Source organism: Dermacentor silvarum, chromosome 5 (assembly GCF_013339745.2).
Source record: "Dermacentor silvarum isolate Dsil-2018 chromosome 5, BIME_Dsil_1.4, whole genome shotgun sequence".
Classification (NCBI taxonomy): Eukaryota; Metazoa; Arthropoda; class Arachnida; order Ixodida; family Ixodidae; genus Dermacentor; species Dermacentor silvarum.
Genome location: NC_051158.1, coordinates 123,486,039 through 123,509,285, shown reverse-complemented (window position 1 = coordinate 123,509,285; position 23,247 = coordinate 123,486,039). Strand labels below are relative to the sequence as shown.

Below are 23,247 nucleotides of genomic sequence, written 5' to 3'. Positions count from 1 at the left end.
AGAAAACTTAAATGCAACGTAATCGCAAACTGAAACACTGTTTTGAAGCCCGATATGTGGAATTTGGTGCTATCCATAGATTTTGAAATTTCATCGTGTGCCAAAAATTGAGCGAATACGAATTGGTTTCCCTTAACTATCTACCTATGGACTGCTATTTATGCCACAATTCAACTTTGATGGTAAAGCAACTGAACGGGCCGAATCGAAGTACGCGCGTCATGTGATTTGAGTGCGCAACAACGCACACACACACGAACGTGCCATGAAAACCGATTTTCGCAGTTCACGCAAATAAAAAACCTAGTGGCACCATCGAATCTGTCACCCTCTTTTTAGTCTTAACAAACACGGAGGTTTGTTAACAACAGTTAGTCAGTTAGTCAGCTGTGACAGTCAACTGTGACACTCAATGAACATTTAAGCAGCTTACTGTCACCAGCCCTGGTTTATCAAGCAAGAACGCAGGACACAACTCTCTTTATTCATGCTGTACGCGAACCTGCAACGCACTGACGTTACTCAAGACATGTGCAATGTAGGCTTGCTTACAATTCTACATCACTACTGTAGCTCGCAAGTGGATCTCTGAGACAGGTGGCTATTTATTGATTGAATTCAGATTGATTTGGGGTTGCTGGTGTCTGGTATTCCGGCCCCCTTTCGCTTGGTAAGATAATCAACTTGAGGCCTTCTAGTCGATGTAGAACAAGGAAACAGGCGTCAAATGAAGGTGAAACGAAAACGACGCAAGTAGTTAGCGTAGAGGTATGCACGGAGAAGTAATAATGGAGTATTTAGTAACCTAGAAGGCCTCAGATCGTCCAATTTACGAGACGAAAATTGCGACAAACCCAGACCACCACCAACTCCGAATCAATCTGAATTCGCCAAAAAAAGACATTGTCTTAAATAGAAAAAAAAAGGAAGACAAGAAATGAGCAGGGCTGGAACTCTAATCGACATGCTGTGGAATGAAGGCGAAATAAAGAGATGCTCCGCGCAACTTTGTGATGGTTAAGTTGAAAAATAATTTTCTCGCTTAAAACAAAACATACTCTGTGATAGCTTTCAAAACAAGTTGGGAGCAAAGAAAAAAATTTGGCGCAGTTTCGCCCGAAAGGCGAAGCATCGATTGCGATAGCAAATTAGTAGAGAGGTATTTGGAGTAGGGATAGTGGTTTTATCGGCTGCATAAACTTGGACACATTCACTTACTAACTGAATTAACAATCGTGGTGTCAGCGCGCACAAGAAAACATGAATAGATCACACTGAATGACCGCAGACAACGACTGTCAAAACGCCGCAGCGGGCGAAGGCTCGCGCGGTCTATCGCTTCAACGCAAACTGAGTGGCGAATGCACAGCGCATACAAAGGTCAGAGCCGTGTTGAGATAAGAGACGCTGCGGGCGACCGCCAAGGCAGTGCACAGTACAGAGGAGTTGTGCAGAGGAGAAGTTGTTGGCGGAGGAGAAGCTGCCCCCCTCCCCCCCTCCTTCCCGCGCTGCCTTCCCGCTTTCTTGGTTTCGCGTGGGAGATTGAGTGGCAAGATACGTCTTTGGTGTCGGAGCACTGCGCCGCATCGCCTCTCTCCCTCCCATATCCCCACGGCCTTTCGCGCGACGGTCGAGTTTGCTTTCCGCCATGCGTTCGCTGTCCGTGATAGCGCGCGGCGGAGTTCGCCCACCGTGATAGCGCGCGTCCCCCGCGCGTTTTCGCTCGCGCATACGGCGCGCGGCGACGATTTTATCGCCATTGGAATCTATACAGAACCTCACGGCAACGTGGACGGCGACGGTGACGCCGACGGCAGAAATCCGGTTGAAGTGTCTATATATTTTCTATCGCAATAATAATATACAAGATTAGGGCGATACTTTTACTTGGATCCCTACATTGTGAAAATGAAGCCACAAATCGAGTCAGAACGTAATTTTTTCCACTTTTGTCATAACTATAAAAGAAAATTGAGGTGTTATTTGTTCTCAGAGTATTTTTAGCATCTGGTATGCACACATACCAAGACCATGTTGTGCATATATTCCTCATGGAACAATAAGTGTTTTCTCTAAAAAATACTAGATATCCGGCAATTGTCAACTTGTTCTCGCGTATAAGTATATTGTTAATAAAAACAAAAAGTCATAAACTACAATAGTTATAAAAGAGCTATCTTGCAGTGATAGGTCAAAGCAATAATTTGGTAGAAATATTTCTACCTGAGATAGTTTACCTTGTGTACTCTAGAGCACTGCACGGGCTCGGGCTTACCCGAAAGCCCGGGCCCGCCAAGCCGGGTAGGGCAGTTTTTTCACAGGCTCGGCCGGTCTCGGGCACGGCATGTGCTTTTTGACACGGACCCGGGCCGGGCTCGGACTCTCTGGTGGTGTGCTTGTAACGTGCAGAGAGCTATCCTCGCGCGTCTCGACTCTGAAAAACCTGTCGCCCCGCCACAGCTGGAAGCTAGCATGTGCTATTCCTGTTTACTTCCCTTTTCTTCTTCCGTCGTATTTTGCGCTGTTTGAACAGAATGTAGAAGTCCGGAAAGAGCGAAGTTCCCTCAAAACAAAGGATGCCATTGTATTTCTTACCTAAATCTGTGTAATTAATGCTTTCAGCGTGGTGCAAGCGCGTTCGCGACTTGCTGATTCTTCAAAGGCGAATAGGTAAAACGATGACTGGTAAGATAAGATAATTCGTGACGCGGCTGAAATATGGCACTGCGTCCAACAGTGATTGCACGCATGTTCTCAACCGACCGCCCAGCAGCAACGCATTACGCTGCACCATGCAGGAACGAGAAGCTTTCTTTCTCCATTTACTCCATCCATGCGCTGTGCTCACGACCGGTCGTGGCTGCGTTCCGGCTATATTTTACTAGAATACGGTTGAGTGGGACGAGAGGCTGAGGTTGCGCATGCTTTGCAGTGAGGCGCCCGACGTGGAAAAATATTGTGGTGGCGCTGCGATAGAAGTGGATTGCGCCGCATGAAAGTCGCGCCGTTGGAAACTGCGGGCGACACTGCTCGGCAGCGTCATTCGTACTACTTCGCGCTCTGGTGCTTGCGTTCAGACCACTCAAATGGTGTTCATTGTTGCTTATGACATGTATTTATGCCTTAAAAATAAATTCCTTTCATTCTCTTCTTTATTTCATTTTTCAATGCCACTAGGTGGTCTTTTTTGCTCTCACGCCGGATTCGGGCTGGTTTTTGGGCCGAGTTCGGGCTGGTTTCTGGCCGGGCTTGGGCCGGCCTCGGGCCTAAGGTAAAGGGGTGGCGGGCGGGCCAGGCGGGTAACGTAGATTATTTCTGGGCCCGGGCCGGGCCCGGGTCTCGCCATAAAACTTTTGGTCGGGCTCGGGCGGGCAGCCCATCGTAAAAACGGGCTCGGCCCGTGCAGTGCTCTACTGTACGCTACCTTCGAAGCTACCTTCGAAGCGCCGTCATGCTCTTTTAGCGGCGAAGCACCTTAGGGTCGATCCTCGTCCCTCGTCGTCGTCCGTAGCTCTGGTTTGCATGGAGACCGCTAGGGGTGCTGCATTTTACAAGGGCTATATATATGTGTGTGTGTGTGTGTGTGTATGTGTGGGTGTAGCTTCACTTTGTGGGTTAACTATTTCTGTATGCTAGCTCATACGATTACTTTGGCAACAAGTAAGACCACGGCACTCTGTCAAAAATGGCATATATATATATATAGTTCGTAAATGGAGCGTTTTGAGTCATATTGTAACCATCCAAATAAAAGTAGCACCTATAGCACATCATAGAGCATGTTGTCTTCACAAGATGCTCGGAATGGTTTAAACATGGCAATTCTGTTTTATGGGAAAAAAGCGTTTCGAACCAAATAACCACGTCGCGTGGCGATTTCGCGGCACGGCATGACAGTCAACATGTAAGTGCGGCTTGTTTCACGCTCTTGTCCCAAAGCCTGCTCTTTTTTATTAAAGTGATGATATCCGCAGTAATCCGTGTATACAATTGTCTGCGCAATGAAGGCAATATAACCAGAAGGTTTGCGACCATTTCGAAATGTTGAGTTAAAAATATGTTTTTTGCTAAATTTACTATTTTATATCTTTTGTATTAAATTAAATACAAAGCATGCGCAGAACGCTTTACGTGGAGTATTTTGTTTTCGCTCTGCACTGCTTAGTTGTGCCGCAATACGAGTGTTATGATATCGCTCGGGGAGCAGAGGTAAATGTCGAAGACGTCTCCGAGGGCAGTGATGAAGAAACAGCGCCAGACACGGCACCAAAGGACCACATAGAAACAACAAAAGGACAACATACAAAAGGGTAAGTGATTTGAACACACGAAAAATATAGCAAGATGTCCCTACAAATATTTACACCTAGCGCAGCTCGCCCAGGGTTTCGCGTTGTTACAAGAAGCAGGCGTGGATGCGTCACTTGAAGACTTTTTCAAAGCTAGACGTTGGCGTTGGACCAGGTTCCTCTGAAATTTGTTGCCTTCATGACCGTTGACACCCGACCAAGCCAACATACCTTCCCTGCTCCTGCTACACCAAGACATTACAAGGACACAGGGGAATCTCATCAGACAAGCCCAGACGAACACCCTGCTCACTGCAGCAGGGAAATACCTCCTCCAAGGCATACTTACTGAAGACATCCCTCGCTGTAGCCACTGTGGTGCCTGTCCTGCCAACACATCACATATCCTATGGCAATGCCATCCAAAACTGCCCCCCTTACCTAAACCTTCATCCCTCCCACCTACCCCTTCCTCCGAGTGGCTGACCGCCGCAACCACCCTTCAAGACCAACGATTCCTTGCGGACTTCATCGGCCTAGCGCTGAAGCACGCCGCAAGGAACGCCCTGGACTGAGGGAGTCAATGCATTTTTTAAATCGCAGAATAAAGTGATTTCTCTCTCTTCCCTGCTTCTCTTCTCAGCTCGGTCTGCCTCTGTCGACGTGGCCTTTTTTTATTATTTTCTTTCATTCTCGCCTCCACTGGAACTGCGACACCAGGCATTTCGTGTTTTCGGGCTCGTGCACGTGATTTGCTCTACGGATGCGGTGGCGAAACGTGGTCCATTTCCTGGAATCGACTTGATATGAGTAATGGCTATCGCATTGCACTTTTGCCTGCATCACTGCGCATGTTTCAGGAGAAACAGATAACGCGAAGTCCCTAATTTCCATTGTCCACACTGTCAAAATCAGCCATCACACTAACGGTCATTATTTTATCATTTTCGAAAAGCCACCGGCACCATTCCGACAACACGGTTTTATCACCGTGAACAAGGAAGGAAAGGCAGAGGCACGGTTACTACATGCAAAAAGAAAGAAAAAGTAATTGCTTGTGATAGTAACTAACTTCGATTGGCTGCCGTGGGCTGTACGTCGTGGTGTACGCCTTACAAAATGACGGCTTGCCAGGATAATTCTCGTCATTTATTGTAATATTTTGTGCAGTGCAACGGATAATACGCCCTCTGGAATTTCAGCTTTGAGCTGTCACTGCCTAATGTTTTCTTACCCACCACGGTAACTGAGGGGCTGTGGCAGTGCCTGCTGAGCTCGATGGGCGCGTTTGACTTATGACGTGGCGGCTGCATTGCGATGGCTATGTAATGCAAAAACGCTTGTGGTGCGTGCATTGGGTTCATGTTAACGAACCCCACGTGGTCTAAAACAAACTGGAATCCACTAATACGGTGTGGCTCCCAAAATTGGTGTGGTATTGTCGAGTAAAGATTATTACTATATTGTTTTTATTATTATTATTATTATTATTATTATTATTATTATTATTATTATTATTATTATTATTATTATTATTATTATTATTATTATTGTTGTTGTTGTTGTTTAGAATACCTACAGCGCCCATGTGGGGCATTATTGTAGGGGGGAATTATTAGCATTGAAATAAAAAAATACAAATACATAACAAAGTGCAGATTGGTGGAACGTCATTTCGTATTTTCTACAGAACAACATCTCTAAAATGTGGTTTAAAAATAACAAAGGCGACAAAGGGTCAAAAAGAGCCAAGCACAAATTAGAATTAGAAATGAGAAAACTTTGAAAGATTAGAATTTATTCAAACGTTAAAACGTTTTTCTTCTCGAACGGAGATTGCTCGCGCGCATCTGCGACAACTAACTCGAACTGACACCGCAACAAGCCATGGGAAGGCTTAATGCGGATAATATGGCGCCAGCTGTCACATTACGGCTTCGCAGTGTGGATGAAATGTTTCGTGATGAAACAGCGAAAAAAAAGGCAGGTCCCACGCACTTTGGGATTCCATATTATGCGAAGCATTTTGCGGGTAGCTTGCTACACAGCATCGTTTGGGATTACGCTAGCGTGTGTACAGCGACACCAGCAAGGCGACGGTGACGACGGTCGTGTGACGCCGACAGCATGATTTATACTCCGGCCGTTTGACGTGAGCTTACGAAAAGCCGATTGTTGGGTCCTGCATAGGTACTGGATGAGCCATAAGCGAGAGAAACAAGGATTGAGAGATCTTCAGCGATTGTGTGTTATTCGTTCACACGGCCCTAAGATTACCTCTTCTAAGTTGTGTTAAAATGACGAAAGCATTTGCCCTCTAGGAATGAAACGTTGAGACATTTTGCTGGATTAAGATGAAACATTTGCACCAGCAGACATTCGCCATACTGTTTGCCCGACCAGCCCGGCTCGCAAATGCGTTCCCTACTACAAAGCCCGAAGCAAGTAAAAGATCGCAGTTTATCGCAAGCTGGCTACAACCAGCTTTTTATCTCACTCTTACTGCTGATGGCAGACACTTTTTAACCGTTAGTTTGAAAATTGAACTGCCAACTGACAAAAAAAGGCATAGGACTTTAAATTGTGCGTGTTGATTGCCAGATTGATTGCGGATGAAATTAGGTGGCAATGAATTCCATGCGCGTTCTCTCTCGGCTGATAGCGCCACCAGCGCCACATCATGAGTGGGAATGCAAAGAGGCCGCGTTCTCTTGCGTGGAGCGGGAGGAGCTTGCAAACCGAAATATATCGAAATGCGGTAGGTAGTACAGCATCTCGCAGTTTGTACGTAGCGTTAGCTGCTACGAGTAAAGCACTCGAAAATGTGGGCGATCCCGGAGGCGGGGCAGTCTAATACAGCGTGTGAAATCGCGAGCTGTTACCAAGAAAGAGCACGAAAAACTAGCAAGTGACGCACGGGCAAAACATCTCACAGAGCTAGTCGGCTCTGGCATGGCAGGATTATGCGTGCGCTCCAGGCATAGCGATAAAAAAAAAGAAAAAGCGTTCACGGCATAGTGGTGAATATAATGGGCTGCTTTGCTGGAAGCATTTTTCGTTCGAATGGCAGTCAAGCATTTCTTTTTATTCCAGAGGTCTGGAACGTACGTGGTTCGAAAGGAAATACTTACCAGCCTACCAACCGACATACCAAAGAGTGAATGAAATCAGGCGAAGAAAGCTGGCAATAGAAAAAAGAAAATTTAACTCTTTTGGACATAGTATAATATCCTCTGGACACCAGAGCGTGCCAATACACGCTTGAAGAAAGGCACAGGCTGGTAAGAGCCCTTCCAATTTTGCTTATGGAGAAAAAAGCGTAGAAGTTATTTAACCAAGAGTGATTTAGTAAGTCGGCTAAACTTCCCGGCCGGCCAGTTAGGGGAGAGGCAATCCTCGTCGTTTAACGTCTCCCAACAAGTATTTCGAAGCACTAAAAGAAGTGGACTCAACCAGAACGCTGAAGTCGAGAATCAACTGTTTGCCAAAGCGGAAAAATGGTTTAGTCTTACAGCTTGAAACTACATTGCAGAAAATAGAAATGCGAAGCCCGAAATATACCTGCATCCTGTGTGCGCACGGCAAGATGTTATACTTCGGAGCCGCATTTTTTATTATTTTATTTTAACAATGTTCATATTGTTTATTTGTTTACTTTTCATTTATTTTTATTTTCTTTTGATGTGGTCCAGCACTATTGGCAGCATAGAAACAGCTTGCCGTCAGACGATGAAATGGGGGCGCAGCTTTCAGCACCCGCCACAATTTGCGCAAAAAAATAGGAGTGGATGTTTGCGGCTTTCAAGCGCATGTGCACTTGCTTTCTAATGTTTCAGTTCTCTTCGTCAGGCTTATCTGAAATTCACGTCAGACTCAGACATGTATACCCTTTAACCCGTGTACATCTGAGACCGAAACAATCTCACTATACACTAGAACGTATGTTGCAAGATCAATTGTATTTTTTTTCTTATCGTACTAGATTTTTAGGAAGTTAAAAAAAGAAAGTGAAGTCAATATTTCAGTTATTTTTCATTTCTAATTCAAAACGTTAGGCACGGCGGCGTGTCTGCAGACACTAATTTTGCTTCACGTCCACTACATTATTTCCTCGACAGACGTTCTGGACAGTGATATATCGGATGGAAAAAGAAAATGAGTAGTGACGATGCGGTCGCGTCGTCACTCAGAAAATGCACTAGCTTGTTTGTGACCCCAGACAAAAGTTGCGTCTTTATAAAACGGTAGATTGGGTAATGGCATGTGCTATATAAACCCGTGTGGAAGTTAGTGCTTTTATCAATTTTGACCAACCGTAATGAATAATGGGGCGGAATAATTGAACATTCACTAAACCAATTTTGTAGATTTCAAATAAATCTAGGCAGACTCCAAGTTGTTTCAGCGGCGCTCCCTCTCAACGTGTAAGCGCATGTGCCAAGAAGGTAGACATTTTTTACAGCGAAGCTGTTAAGAGGAAGCTTTTGCTCGAGTGCTCCTATATAAATACTTGTTAAAGGAGAATTTGTTTTTCCCGGCGCACCGCTTCACCAAATTTAACGACGCTAGTTGCATTTAAAAGAAAACCTTAAAATCTAGTGACAGTTGGTTTGGAATTTTAGATTTAGGTTGGCAATGTTTCATTTAAAATTGGCAAAGTCGCAAATTTTCACAAAACAAAACTATCAGGTTTACGACTCTGTAATTCCGCAATGAAAAATGATTTCGCAATTCTGTGCATTGCATCTCACAGTAAATCTAAAGCGGACGAAATTGCTATATTACACACGAATCTCAAGAACGGTCGTAATATGGGAATACAGCTTTTGCAAAACCCTTCCACACAGAACATAACAAATTTACTTAAGATATAAATTGACATACATAATTTGTCCGCTTTGAATGATATAATGGATGCCGTTTACAGAAACGCGATATATATGCTTCATGCACAGCTATTAAGTTGTAAACTTCGTGCTTCTATTTTTTTTTTTTTGAACTGTCGACTTATTGAAAATGCTTTTAACAAAATGCGGGCCTTAAATTGAAATTTCGCTTCCCACAGTCACTAGTATGTAACTTTCTCTCTCAAATGCTATTAAGGTAGTAAGCTATAAACACTTGTCGTCAAGTGAAACCAATCGCATTCTACGCAAACCATCCAGAATTTGCATTTAGCCGATGTATACGCACGGAAATATTTCCGCTCTAAAGAAGAGCTTTACTAATGCCACGGCCATGACACTGCGACATTCAGCTCTTTTCTTCGGGAGCAAGATAGAACAATTCTAAGAACTTTCTGGCACATTGTCGAGCCGTGGAGCCAATCTCTAAAGCAGTGCGGACACACTAAATAATTCTTGCAGTGAGCCTAAGAAACGAGGTCTCAAATTGTGAATCTACATAAGAAAATGCAGCCGAGATATTGATTGTTCCGAAGCCTATTGCCCGTTAGTAACTGCGTACTTTAGCAACATCAGTTTTACCACACAAAGTATGCACAATGTAGGAACAATCGTTTTCCGTCACTTGCATGCATTTGAATAAATTCAGTATGCACTTGCGTAACGAGGCGAAAGGCATAAATTTTGCATTGTGACTTGCTATGCTCTTGAAATGTGAAACTTCACGTGTATTGAGTCGCTGATGAGCTGAAACTTTTTCACTGAGATAACACTAACATTCGCCGGACCGGCAAAGAACAGATATTGAGCAGAAGGCCGGCGGTTGCCAGGAATGTTTAAACGAGGGAGGGATTTATCTACAGACCTCATTGAGTCTGCCTAAAGACCAAAACATACCGGAGAAAATATTCAAAACTAGATGAGACATGTGTATGCTGCAGCAAAGATACGGCGACCACTCCGCACATCCTAATGAAATGTGAAGGAATTCACCCAGTGAGAACAGTAGGTAATGTACACCTTCCAGAAGCGCTTGGGTTTAGAGTGGCCGGAGGCATCAACTGGTCCGCAGTCGAGATAAGCAAGAGAGGTTCAGAGTGGAAAATGCAGGGAAGAGATTGATACGACCTGATTTGATCTCTTAGTCGTAGGTAGAGGTACAAGGTAGATATTGATAGAAAAACAGACAATAATGAAATATACCCAAAAATGGAGAAGACGGGTAATTGGACACCGCAAGGAGAGACCTTCGTCCTGCAGTGGACATAAAATATAGGCTGATGATGATGGTGATGATGATGACACAAAACAATTACACCATCTTCACGTAGGGGAACCCTGAGTAGTATGCGAAGCAGCCATGGGGTCGACTCAAGTTCCCATTACGCGAGCCCTCGTTGCATCAGTAGCAGCTTTCCGGCGGCGTTGACGTTTCCTTTCCGCTTCGCGAGCCCAAATTTCGGGATCGGCATGTCGCCGCTGCCGTTTCGTGGCAGCGGCTCGAGCCCTCTTCTCAACACCACATATCCACGAAGTGAATGATGATGAGTGGGCGAAGCACCGGGGGATCATTCGGGCAAAACGCCGGAAGCGTTCTCCGGAACTGGAAGCGGAAGCCGGCTTCCGATTCCGCCTTCCGAAAGCCGGAGCTTGGCGTACATGCGCAGTAGGGGTGTGGACGCCGCACGGCGGAGGGAGGGAGGGAGGGAGTGACATAGCCCCGACCAAAAGCTGCTTCGCATCTAAAACAGTCACAGGCCTGCGCGGCACACGCAGCACAGTCACAGCGTAAGCTGGTGGAGAGGCTCAAGAGTAGCTCCAGTATGGGCACCACGCTAAACAGGGTCTTCGCGGCAGTCTGTTCGCCACGTTTTGACAAGAACAATCTCAACTGTCCGCCCGGCATCGACGGCGAAGTGCGGCTTGTAATGCTTTCTGCACAGCAGTCTGCTGAGCCCGATCAAGCCTTACAGCTGCAACTTACATGTCGGGCACGCTGTGTTTGCAGACACCTTAACTAGATGGCGCCACCATACTGGCGGAGGCTGGGGATCGCGTTTTTATTTTATTGCGCGCCTCGTCTGAATGGCATCTCGTCGCCTGCGCCGGCACACGCTGCGTTTGCAGGCGCCTTAACTAGATGGCGTCACCATATTGGTGGAGGCTCGGACCGTCTGCGCCTGCTTTAAAGGGCATTTTTCCGATGCCCGATAGCAAGCGCTTGCGTTGGTCAGTGGTAGAGCATCTGGCTCCCACGCAGTGGGCGCGGGTTCGATGCTGGCGGGAACCGGGTACTTTTTTTCGCATTTCCAGCGATAGCGGTTACGCGGCGGGAGCAGCCGGCGGCGGCATCATCGTGACCCAAAGCGGCTATTGGAATGAGCCCATAAGAGCTTACGCTGTAAAACATGTATAACATACCTGAATAAATTAAAACAGGCTAGGTTTCTATTCGTCACCGCCCCATTTCAGGGGGAATGCCATTAAGTCATCATCATTATTATAAGGTGAGCAAAAAAATACAATATACTGCGGCCATTTTATAAATACTTTCGAATTGCGCCTGAACGCAAAGCATTGGAAGCGATAGGTAGGTTTAGGGTAACGCCGAAGCCGTGGCTGAACGCTGTTGGGACGAAGATGCTGACGCCTTGCGAAGACCACCAGCCTTGCAAGCGTTGCATCTCATTGTAGGAGATGAGAGCGAAACAAAAAAACGTCACTGTTTGATTGAGCCAAAATGGGGAGTTATACTGGCAGCCTGACGTTATTTGTTCATTCCGCTCATTCACACGCAGCGGGCGCTGGTTCGATCCCGGCGGGAATCGGGTACTTGTTTCGCATTTCAAGCGATAGCGGTTACGCGGCGGGAGCGGCCGGCGGTGGCATCATCGTGACACAAAACGGCTATTGGAATGAGCCTATAACAGCTTACGCTGTGAAGCATGTATAGCATACGTGATACGCGTCGTGGTATGTTATGCACACAGCTGCTCAGCAGGTTGTGTGTGCACACAGTATTCAATGCAGCTTCGGAAGTCAGAAATCTGCCCTAACTTTGAAAGAGCCTATTGAGCTGAGCGTGCCGGCGTGTCGTATGGGCTTGGTTCCTTTTGCAGTCCAGCGCCCTCCACGTTTCTGGAGAACTACTAAACAACCGCGCAGGGGCCGTGCCTCTGCCATCGATAGCGGTACATCACGACAACGACGGCGGCGGTGGTGACGTGAAAGCGCCTCAAGCATAGACATTTTTGTTATCACACTAAAACAAACAGTTGCTTGCGATCCAACAACGTTGTTTCCGTCCCCTACAGAACTGGCTGTTCTGGCCTCTGAAATATGCCCATAGGTGCTCAAACAACGTAAACTTTCAAAGCCGACGTTGTGCCTAAAATGATGCGCACACTGCCAACCTCTAAAAGTATCCGCCAGTGAGCGATACTACAAGCGCAGTGAGCGAGTGTGGCTAAGAAATATATTTTAACGCTGAGACATCATGATGTTTGAGCCCAGCGGTGGTAGAGGGGCAAACTTTGTTTTCCTTCGCAATGTGCCGAAGGTTAAGTCGATGATGAGAAGGTAGCATTACGTCCATGACCGGGTAGCGAGTACGTTTATGTTGACAACAAATGCATAGCAAGGAAACTTCAAAAATATGAACGCACGCACCGAGGATGCAATATTTTGACGCAGTGACGGCTGTCCAAGTAAAACAAAGCAAACAAAGTTTTATGAATTTGCTGAAAATTTTCGAACACGAACGCAAATACTTTAAACGGCCGTCCACAATAAAGCGTCTTTTTTTATTCCTTTTTATGTCTTCACGCGCTGCCTTCACTTGCGACCGGCGATTTCAGCTTTGAAATACCGCTTAGTGTGCGATTCGTTATTCTTTAAACATATCACATGCGTGATACATACTACAATTTTGTAAGCATTGCATTGTAAACAGCGTTACACAGTTGTTTACAGCATCCTAGTTATGTATAAGCAACTTGTGACTTCTATCGCTAGCCTATTCTGTTTTCAGTAGCAAATTATTTCCACTGGAACATAAGTAGCAAGATCAGCGCCACTCCTGTTCATTATGTTAAACATTATTTTTCATTACTTCACGCAATACTCTACCTCGGAGCCTGTAAGGATTATAAAATGAAGCATCGGATATAAAATTGCGATCAAAGCTTGCCGTTATCAGCAGTTTGTGAAAGATTGGCTTACACTCTAGACACACTAAGTGCCTAAAAGACATACGAACACAAGGAGCGAATGCGGTTCTTGTTTCGCAGTTACGTAATCTTGAATCCTTACGGCGTTTATCATGTGGTATTGCTTTCTTCACTTAAGCTCTTTTGCTCTAAAGTATGTCAGTCGCTTCAAAGTATGCCACGATGAATTTTTGAAGCATACGTTTATAAACATCGGAACAGACAGCGCCAAGGTTCGCTGCGACTGAAATCAGCCGAAAGTTGTTTTTTTTTTCTTTTTTTCTACACGACACCGTGCGGAGCGTATACGTTCGCTCAGCTGATCAGCGATACCATCGCTGTTAATTTAATGTCAGAAAAATATCTTAAGGTTAGTAGGTGTTACACAGCATAAAGTCTCTGAAAATGCAGCAAGCAGAATTTATCTCGTTCATCGGGGGATGTGCAATATCATGCAAAATGTGCTCCGCGCTAGGTGACGTGCCAGCCATAAACTAATACGACAACATGCCGATACTCTCGGGCATTGCTCGAAGCTCAGTTTCCTTGAAAGCCTTTTTCAATTTGAATGATATAGGGTAGGTTGAGTAGATATCAGTAAATTGGCTCGGTGTGACATATCATGGTCTTCGCAGAGAACCAGTATCGCTAAATAAATGTTGAATTTTTCAAGCAAAGCTTGTATTGGCTCGCAAGCTTCGGTGTTATTGTAGTCACGCAAAAAGTCACAGGCCTGCGCAGCACGCGCAGCACAGTCACAGCGTAAGCTGGTGGAGCGGCTCAAGAGTAGCTCCAATTTCGGCACCACGCACAACAGGGTCTTCGCGGCAAAGTCTCTTCGCCTGTTTTGACTAGAACAGTCTGATCTGTCCGCCCGGCGTCGACGGCGAGCTGCGGCTTGTAATGCTCTCTGCACAGCAGTCTGCTGAGCTTAATGATGCCTGGTTGTAGGCGCCCAGGTAGCTCTACGATTCGCTCCTTCAGCAGCGGTTCGTACGTTGCCAGCAGACGCCATAACGTGTACCGAAGAGGTATCCAGAATACGAGGCGCACATCTCAGATCCCTTGAGTCGTGCACGGTACGTTGTTGTTGTTGTTGATGATCATTATTGTTTATTGGAATCTTCAAAACAGGCTGGTGACAAATAGTCACCTAGCCTGCTTGAGTTAATTAGGTCAAGTTACATGCAGCATGCAACTGCTATATGCAACTTACATGTCGGGCACGCAGCGTTTGCAGGCACCTCAACTAGATAGTGCCACCATACTGGCGGGGACTTAGAATCGCGCGCGCTTCGTCTGAATCGCATCTCGTCGTCTGCGACTGTGCACCTGCCTAGGGCGCGTTTACAGGGCATTTTTCCGCTACCCGATAGCAAGCGCGGCTCAGTGGTGGAGTATCTGAATCCCACGCAGTTGGCGCGGGTTTGATCCTGGCGTAAACCGGGTACATTTTTTTCGCATTTCCGGCGATAGCGGTTACGGACACCGACCGCCGGCCGCGGAGGTGGCGGCGGCGGCGGACACGTGTCATCGCGAACCGCATCGGCTATTGGAATGAACCCATAACAGCTTACACTGTGAAAACTCACGTGTGGCGCAAAGCGGCATTGGATATGCGGGTGTGAGCCAGGGACAAGAAATAAAGAAAGAGGAGGTGTGGGGAAAGCTGTGCCGGCGCTGCACCACGTGACGCGCACGATCAATCAGGATCGTTTGGTCTGTCGCGGGGAGTGAAAGAGAAGGAAAGGGGGTTGGCGCGTGCTCTGTCGGGCTTCCCTCGCCTCAGATCAGTTTCGGTGGCCGGTTGGGATGGCCGCGCATGGTGCGTTCCGCCGAGGAGTAGGCTGCGATTGAGCAACGGCGCCGTGAACTCACTCTGGAAAGGGCTCTTCGCCGACGTGCCGATCCCAGCGTGAGGGCTTCCGAAACCCAGGCGAACCGTTAACGTCGTCTTGCCCTCCAGGACCCCGACAACCGTGGTGCACGCGTCGGCAATGCTAGCGCCAACGTCCCCGCTGCGATGGCCAGGTTTTAGCGCGAGTTTCTCAACCGGGACTTCGGAGCCAGCTGCAGGGCGTGTGACCGGTTGTGTTTCGAGTACACAACGTGGTAATCGTCAATGTAATTTGTTGCGAGGAACACCGAAGAAACACACAAGCTTCGCTTACCGCCATTTCCTCAGCAGGGGAGGGGCTGACGATTGTTTGTCTAACCCCTCATTGTGCATAATGTGGCTTTTGTACCGCGAGAGAACAACCCGTTGGTGTAAAAGCTGGTTACATTGCATTGTCTAGTTTATAAGGTCCCGAGGAGTCGTGTTTAACGTTCGACGTCTTCTCTCTGAAAAAAAAAACATATTTTCACGTGTACTTTTTCTTACCAAAACCACACAGGGGGTAGGTGAAATTTTAAGCAAAGAGAGAACTTGGACCAACCCAAAATTCTCTCTCACCTCAAAATTTCACCTACCCATTGCATAGCTTTGGTACCAAGGTGTACCCGTGCACATATAATTTTTTTTGTTTTTCGAAAAGAAGGCGTCCAATGTTTGCTACACACCATGGCGGAACAAAAAGAAAGAAAAAAAAACACGAACTGCGTGAATCCTCGTCGGGACCTTATAAACTAAATATTGCCATGTAACCCGTTTTTACACCAACGAGTTGTTCCCTCGCGCTACTAAAACCACATTATGCACAATGAGGGGCTAGTCAAAAAATTCAACGTTTATTTAGCGACACTGGTTCTCTGCGAAAACCATGATGTGTTGCACCGAACCAATTTACTGATATCCACTCAGTGCGCCCCACCTAATTTGAACTTTGGAGGAAACCGAGTGGTAATAGTGGGTGACTTTAACGCGCGCCACATACTATGGGTGTGCGCGAAAACGTCGCTCGAAGGGTTCCTACTCGAGCGCACCGCAACGGCCTTTGGCTCACGGGCAATCAATCAAATCGGCAAACCGACGCGCACGGGCAACAGCATCAGCAGAGACACGGTGCCAGATAGTGCATTTGCAATTAACGTCAGAGACGCACGATGAGTTTAGTTCGACGAGAACCTGGGAAGTGATTACGACATAATCCGAATAGCGCTCTCCACGCCCAACATACGGAGAAACAATAGTAATCACTACGTTAACCGACTGGCTACTGCATTGAAACATACAAAACAGAATTCCCAGTAATGGTTCAAAAGTTTGATGTTTGCAATTCTTTGTATTTAAGTGTTTTCTCAAAAACATAGGTAGGACATTAGGCAGAATAGTAACAAGAGCTTAGTGGTACAACCCACCAGCCCGTTTCAAAAAGGACGCTCATAGCATCCATCCATCCAACCACCGCCCCGACCAACATGCGGGAATAGAATCAATTCCTTCAACAAGTACACGGGTACACCACATAAAGCCATTGAGCGCACAGCGGAGGCGCCGCTGATAGATTTTCACCTGGTCAGCCTATGGCAAGAGAGGCGGAAACTGGCCAAGAGGTGGAAGAGACAACGCCTAAACAAACACCTGAGGCAATCAATTGTTCTCTGGGCAGAGCAATGCCACGCCAACGAGCTAGCTAAAAATGAGTGGGCGACGTTCTGTGGAACCCTATCAGGCTCTGGGAACGATCATTACGTGGCGAATACTACACAGCATGCTAGATCCGATAAGCACATGTGCTGAGAATAACAAGAAGCTCCAAACTATAGCAGATAACTTCGAGGGTACAGACCAAGAGCTAGTCGATGCTCTTCAGAGCAAGTACAGCCTTCATCCGCGACGGGACCGTCTATACGCGGCGAAACAATACGCGGGGGAGGCCAACCCTAAATTAGCCGAAGAAATAACGTACGCGGAAGTGTAAGAGGTGGCACAACCCGCAGTTAAAAACTCGGGACCGGGCCCATACTCGAATTACAAATTCAATAATTCGAAACGTCGACTCGGTAGCCCTAGCGAAAATAACAAAGATTTTTAACAGCGAGTGCTGGACCAAGGGAGACTTGCCACAAAGAGTAGAAATTGGCTAAAATAATCATGATCCCCAAACCAAAAAAATTTCCTCGAGCGATACACTCTGGGCGGTATCGCTCACGTCCTGCCTGGGTGAGCACTATGAAAGGGTGATCCATAGCAGACAGCAGGGATATCTGGAAGAGCGGAGCTGGTTCCCGTACTCCATGATAGGATTTCGCAAGGGTTTATCTTGTCAGGACGCGTTCCTCCTACTCAGTGATGAAATTCTTACTAATATACCGTACGGCGACGAAAGACTAGTTATAGTAACTGACCTCAAAGGATCCTTCGACAACGTCTGTCACGCCAGAATATTCGAGGAACTCGAACTCGCGGGTTGTGGTTACCGCTCTGGATCGGAGACCCGACCTAGGTTACACCCTCTACGCGGACATCACGCTGTGGATGAGCAAAGCTTTCCTAGGGGATGAAAAATATACGCTCCAAAAGCGCAGTATTAGCGGTGAAGAAATTTTCCCGATGGAGCGGGCTGAAGTGCACGCCCAGAAAAACCGAGGTCCTCCAGATACACGCGAAAGGCTACAAATTCGGAGGGTCGATTAACATGGTGGTCGAGGGCCAGCAAGTCCGAGAGGCACCCACGGCGGGAGTCCTGGGTGTGTAGCTTCAGAACGATGGGATAGCAGTCATCATCATCATCATCATCATCATCATCATCATCATCATCGGCCTATATTTATGTCCACTGCAGGATGAAGGCCTCTCCCTGCGATCTCCAATTACCCGTGTCTTGCGCTAGCGTATTCCAACTTGCGCCTGCGAATTTCCTAACCTCATCATCCCATCTGGTTTTCTGCCGACCTCGACTGCGCTTTCCTTCTCTTGGTATCCATTCTGTAACCCTAATGGTCCACCGGTTATCCATCCTACGCATTACATGGCCTGCCCAGCTCCATTTCTTCCGCTTAATGTCAACTAGAATAGCGGCTACCCCCGTTTGTTCTCTGATCCACACCGCTCTCTTCCTGTCTCTTAACGTTAGTCCTAAGATTTTTCGTTCCATCGCTCTTTGTGGGGTCCTTAACTTGTTCTCGAGCTTCTTTGTTAACCTCCAAGTTTCTGCCCCATATGTTAGCTCCGGTAGAATGCAATGATTGAACACTTTTCTTTTCAACGACAGTGGTAAGCTCGCAGTCAGGATGCGGTGGCATACCTACATACAAATAACGTGGGAGTGCACTAAGCACCCACAAATACCAGTAACACAATGGAGCAGTGGGAGGCACAGCGCGCCCGCTCCGACCTGGCAAGACAAAAGTCCTTAATTGACCAGGTCAGGCAGGCGGCAGAGGCCAGTGGGGCCCTGGACTGAGAGTCTCCGACCACCTCGCCTTAGAATCTTTTCGAGTCCAATAAAGTTTCTATTCTTATTATTGAGCTGTGAAAAAAAGACAACTAGGTGAATTCTCGAACGACTACAATAACGTTTTATTCGTTTTTTCACAATTACATGTTTAGCAGTCTCTCGTTTTCTTCTACCATCCGCTGACTGGCTAATTCGTCGTAGTGGGCAAACGCCTCACAGTCGTGAAAAAAGAACAATACCGTGAACGGCGTTGTCACTGCAGGGTTCAACGCAACTCGTGGGAGTTAACCAGAAGCCAGACGACGCATTCAGCGACATGAACGTGCCAGCTGTGTTCGCTGCGGAAGACCCCGCCTTGCCGGACCCCGATCTCGATGACGAGGAATGGGAAGACGTGGAGGTCGAAGAGATGGACCCCGCAATAGCCAACCAGGAACTCGGGGAAGAGGTCATTCAGTATGAGCCGGACGAAGGCGAGATGTCCGCCGATACTGAGCCCATTCTGTATGAGATATGCCTCATCGTGGGGACTCTGGTCATCGCCCTCTGCAGCGCGATCGCCATTTACAAGGAGGTGAGCACTGGTGAGCTAGTTAGTAGGGTACCTGATGTGTGGAACAGAAAAAAAAAGACTACGCGTTTAAAGACGCCATTACCATGCTTCCGTACTGCACAGTGAGAGAACCGGTGCGTAGGTCACATGGCGGTGATCGGATCTGCCAATACGTTACATTGATTCACACCGTGCAATCTGGTGATATTTGAAACTTAATTATTTCGTGCGCTAATTCTAATAGCAGTAATATTATTGATAGTAAAGGCGCCGTCGCTGGTTTTGCCTACCAGGTCACGCGTATGAACTGTACGGCAGCAAAGCCTATAAAAACGATGAACGACATTGGGATTCCCTTGAAACAGTCTCTCCGAAATTGCCACCACGAATGAGTCACGCGCGAGAACGAACGCGTAAAGAAAAAAATTCTTCACAGATATATTTGAATTTGACAACTCATACATAAAAGACAGCGAAGCTGTTTAAGCGAGTTCACATTGTCTTGGTAAGGGCTTTTTGCTGACTGACGGCCTCATTCGAACGCAGCAGCCGCACCAAGGCGTCCGTTTCTCACCACCGCTGTCGTACGAGCTCTTAGATCGCCTAAAAAGTGGTACTGGTATAATGCGACGTGGGAAATAAAGATTTCGGATAAATGTGTATAAAAAAACACGCATATAAGGTGGTGTCTATCCGAATGATATGTGAGTGAATTAGATGTAGGCAACTTTGGTTCTCTAATAATTCATAACTACATTTCGAAGCACACTCGGGACTCCGAAGCACCTTGCTTCGCATTTACATTTACTATCCACCATGCCGTCGCACGCCGGCCTTTGCCGCACGAAAAATGCTATGAAAAAAATAAAGAAAAAACAAGGCAATGTTTATGACATAAGCGCGAAGTAGGCTGGCGGCTTTTATATATGTGAAATCAGGGCCTCGAAAGCGTTTGTCAGCGGAATTTTTCTAAGTCAGCGGTTTTTCTGAGTGTGAAAGAAGCCAGCGAATACACGCAGAATTGCCGCGCGACTGGCCGCTCGAGGCACTTTGCGTGTATTTGCGGTCTTCTTTCACGCTCGGAAAAACACTTTTATGTGTAGCCCGTATTGAGCAACAGAAAGCTGTATCGGGAGTTTTTTATGTTGCTCTACGAGTTTCTCATTGGCACTTTGATAATTAGAACAGTACTTCTCGAGTGAGAAAATAATCACAATTACCTAATTAAATCTCAGTGACGAAAAAATGACTGGCGACTACTCCACTGTACTGGAAACAATACGCACAAGGTTTGCTCCGCGTAACGCCGTTCCTCTTTCTTTAAATCGTGCGGCGTGGTATCTGGGACACCCTTTATATATCTATAATGAATGTCTTCGTTATTTCCCGCGTGTCATGTGCAATCACAGCTATCGCTGTTGGCTTCATTGCCTGTTGCCATGGCCGTAGTCATATATATATAGGTGGGTGTGTCTACTCTTCTAAGCGCTTCAATCCCCTCTCTAACTTGATCACGTGACCAGCAAGCATCGCACATTGCACATACATACATTTGTTTTCACTTTGAAACTCCTAATGCTACCACGTTCATAAATGCCTCTGCAGGTGTACCCGACGTTTTTCAGCTTCTCTCTGATGGCGATCGTGGGTGGAGAGATCTCGTCGCTGTGGGTACCCATGACCTGGGCAGGACCTCTGCTCGCTCTGAGCTTCGTCAGTGCCGCCAAGCTGTACGACGCCGAAGACATGGCCGACCAACTGGCGGATGAAGACGACGAGGACAGCAGATACCCAATGGACCGCAGGAGAGGATAGTCACCACAGCACCCGACCAACTTAATAAGGCTGGGCGATTACTCTACACTGCTTGCGCTTCACTTTTTTATAAAGTGTAAAGTGCACGTCACTTTTGTTATACAGAGTACAAAAAAAAAAAACGCGGCTGATGAAACCTCTGGTTTCATCTGCCTGAAGCTTGCCTCTTCATAGGCCGCAATTTCTGAGCACGGCACGGCGCATGTTACGGCGCCGCCTTGTTCGAAGAAGAAAAGATACATTGAACTTCTTGTGTTAGACAAGTTGTTTCTTTCGTTGTTGTTGTTATCGTTTTCATGGTGGTTGTGTTGTTGCTTTTTCGCATGGACTCAAGTTTTTCAGAGTATGCAGGATATTTTTACTTAGATTACACATATTTATTATAAAACTGCTCTGAGCGCAGCGAACGTGGTGTTATTGCAGATGAGCTTTGAGGTCAGTATGACGTAATTTGCCTCTAACAGCGTCAGTTTCAGACGACTAATTATTACAAATTGACAGTTGTGTATAGGGAAGATTTGGAAACAGTCACATTTTAATGCAGCCAATTATGAACCTTGAAACGCATACATAATTTGACGTATTCAGCGCCGAATGGCAACTCTCACTCCAAACAACCGAGCGCATCAGTACCTACCGCGACGTTCAGCTTCGAACATTGTCGTTCTTATCTTCATGGGGCGTTTTAATCTGATAGCGGGGCGACCTATCAAGTGCACGGGGAGCACTCGGTTTCAAAAGTGCGTTGATTGAGCGTGGTAATTCAAGGGCCAGCATGTCCTCGAATTACAATGCGATTTATAAAGTTACGAAAAAAATATGTGTGCACTAAAATTTGACCGCACCACATTTGGTGTATAGACAACGGCCACCAAGGTTTTAATAGAACGGTAATTAAAACATTTTTTTTCAATCGAAGCTTGTATATGCTAGCCTGCGCCAGCGACGTAACGCCAGAAGTGCTATGGCTCATACCCGCATGTGATACGCGGGTATGAGCCAGCGACAAGAAATAAAGAAAGACAGAAGGAAGGATGGAAAGAAAGAACAACAGAAAGGGAGGAAGAAGAGCAGGTTCGGGGAAAGCTGTGGGGGCACAGGATCACGTGACGGGCGCGACCAATCAGGGTCGTTTTTTGAGTCGCGGGGAGGTAAAGGGCCGGAAAGGCGGTTGGCGCGTGCTTCACCGGGCTTCCCTGGCCTCAGATTAGTTTCGGCGCCCGGATGGGAAGGCCTCGTGTAGTGCATTCTGCCGAGGAGCAGGCTGCAGTTTGAGCAACGGCGCCCCTAACTGGCTCGGGAAAGGCACCGTCGTTGACGTGCCGATTACAGCGTGAGGGTTTCCGAAGCCCAGGCGAAACGCCGAGTTGCGGACCCCGAGTTGCGGCAGCGTGATGTCGAGGCCAAACGTCAGCGAAGAGCCGCCTAACCTGAGTTTAGGGCAAACGAAGCGGAACGCCTGCGACAGTGGCGTCTTGCCACAAGCTTCGCTTGCCCCCATTTCCTCGACAGGCGAAGGGGTCTGAAAGTTTTTCAAATAGTCGTCTGTCACGGTTATTCGCCGCGAACTATGATCACCTCACCTTACGACTTTTCTGCAAGAACTCCATGGTCTCTGCATTTGTAGTCTTTATAACAACATAAGCTGTTCCAAACGCATACTTTGAAATTTATGTGCGGCCAAGATTTCGTGAAGCGGTGAGCCAACGCGATAAGTTTGCCCCTTCAATTCCCGCGTCCTTGATGTAGGAAGGCAGCGCGCGGCCTACACATTCTGACAAATCTTGTGTTGACTTGTACTAATTTATTTCGACATAGTTATTCTAAATTTGCAATCCTCTTTTTGAGCAATCCCTCGCTGTGGGTTTCTGTCAAAGTATGGAAATCGTATTCATCAAAAGCGGTGATCCTTTCATATGTCTAATTGGCTTTGGCACAACCTAAGAATACGTGCAATATTTCTTTAGCCTGCACCCTTCCACCTTGCCCGTATAGACCTTATAAAAACGACTTTTGAAACATCGTTGACATATTGTTGAGCAAATCAGGATTGGGACTGCTCAACTTCATTTTGCAGCAATTTTTAGAGCAAGTAAAATTGGGTTTTGGAGCAGGCCAGTCTGAATTTTGTTGGAA

At 46.8% G+C, this 23,247-nt stretch overlaps 1 protein-coding gene across 1 annotated transcript; it reads left to right on the top strand.

Moving 5' to 3' along the window:
• The first annotated feature begins 19,059 nt into the window (after window positions 1–19,059).
• Window positions 19,060–21,147, top strand: LOC125945761 (uncharacterized). The gene is made up of 2 exons (XM_049668043.1): window positions 19,060–19,317; window positions 20,902–21,147. The coding sequence occupies exons 1-2, from the start codon at window positions 19,060–19,062 to the stop codon at window positions 21,109–21,111; spliced, it is 468 nt and encodes a 155-aa protein (XP_049524000.1). The 3' UTR covers window positions 21,112–21,147.
• Window positions 21,148–23,247: the final 2,100 nt, after the last annotated feature.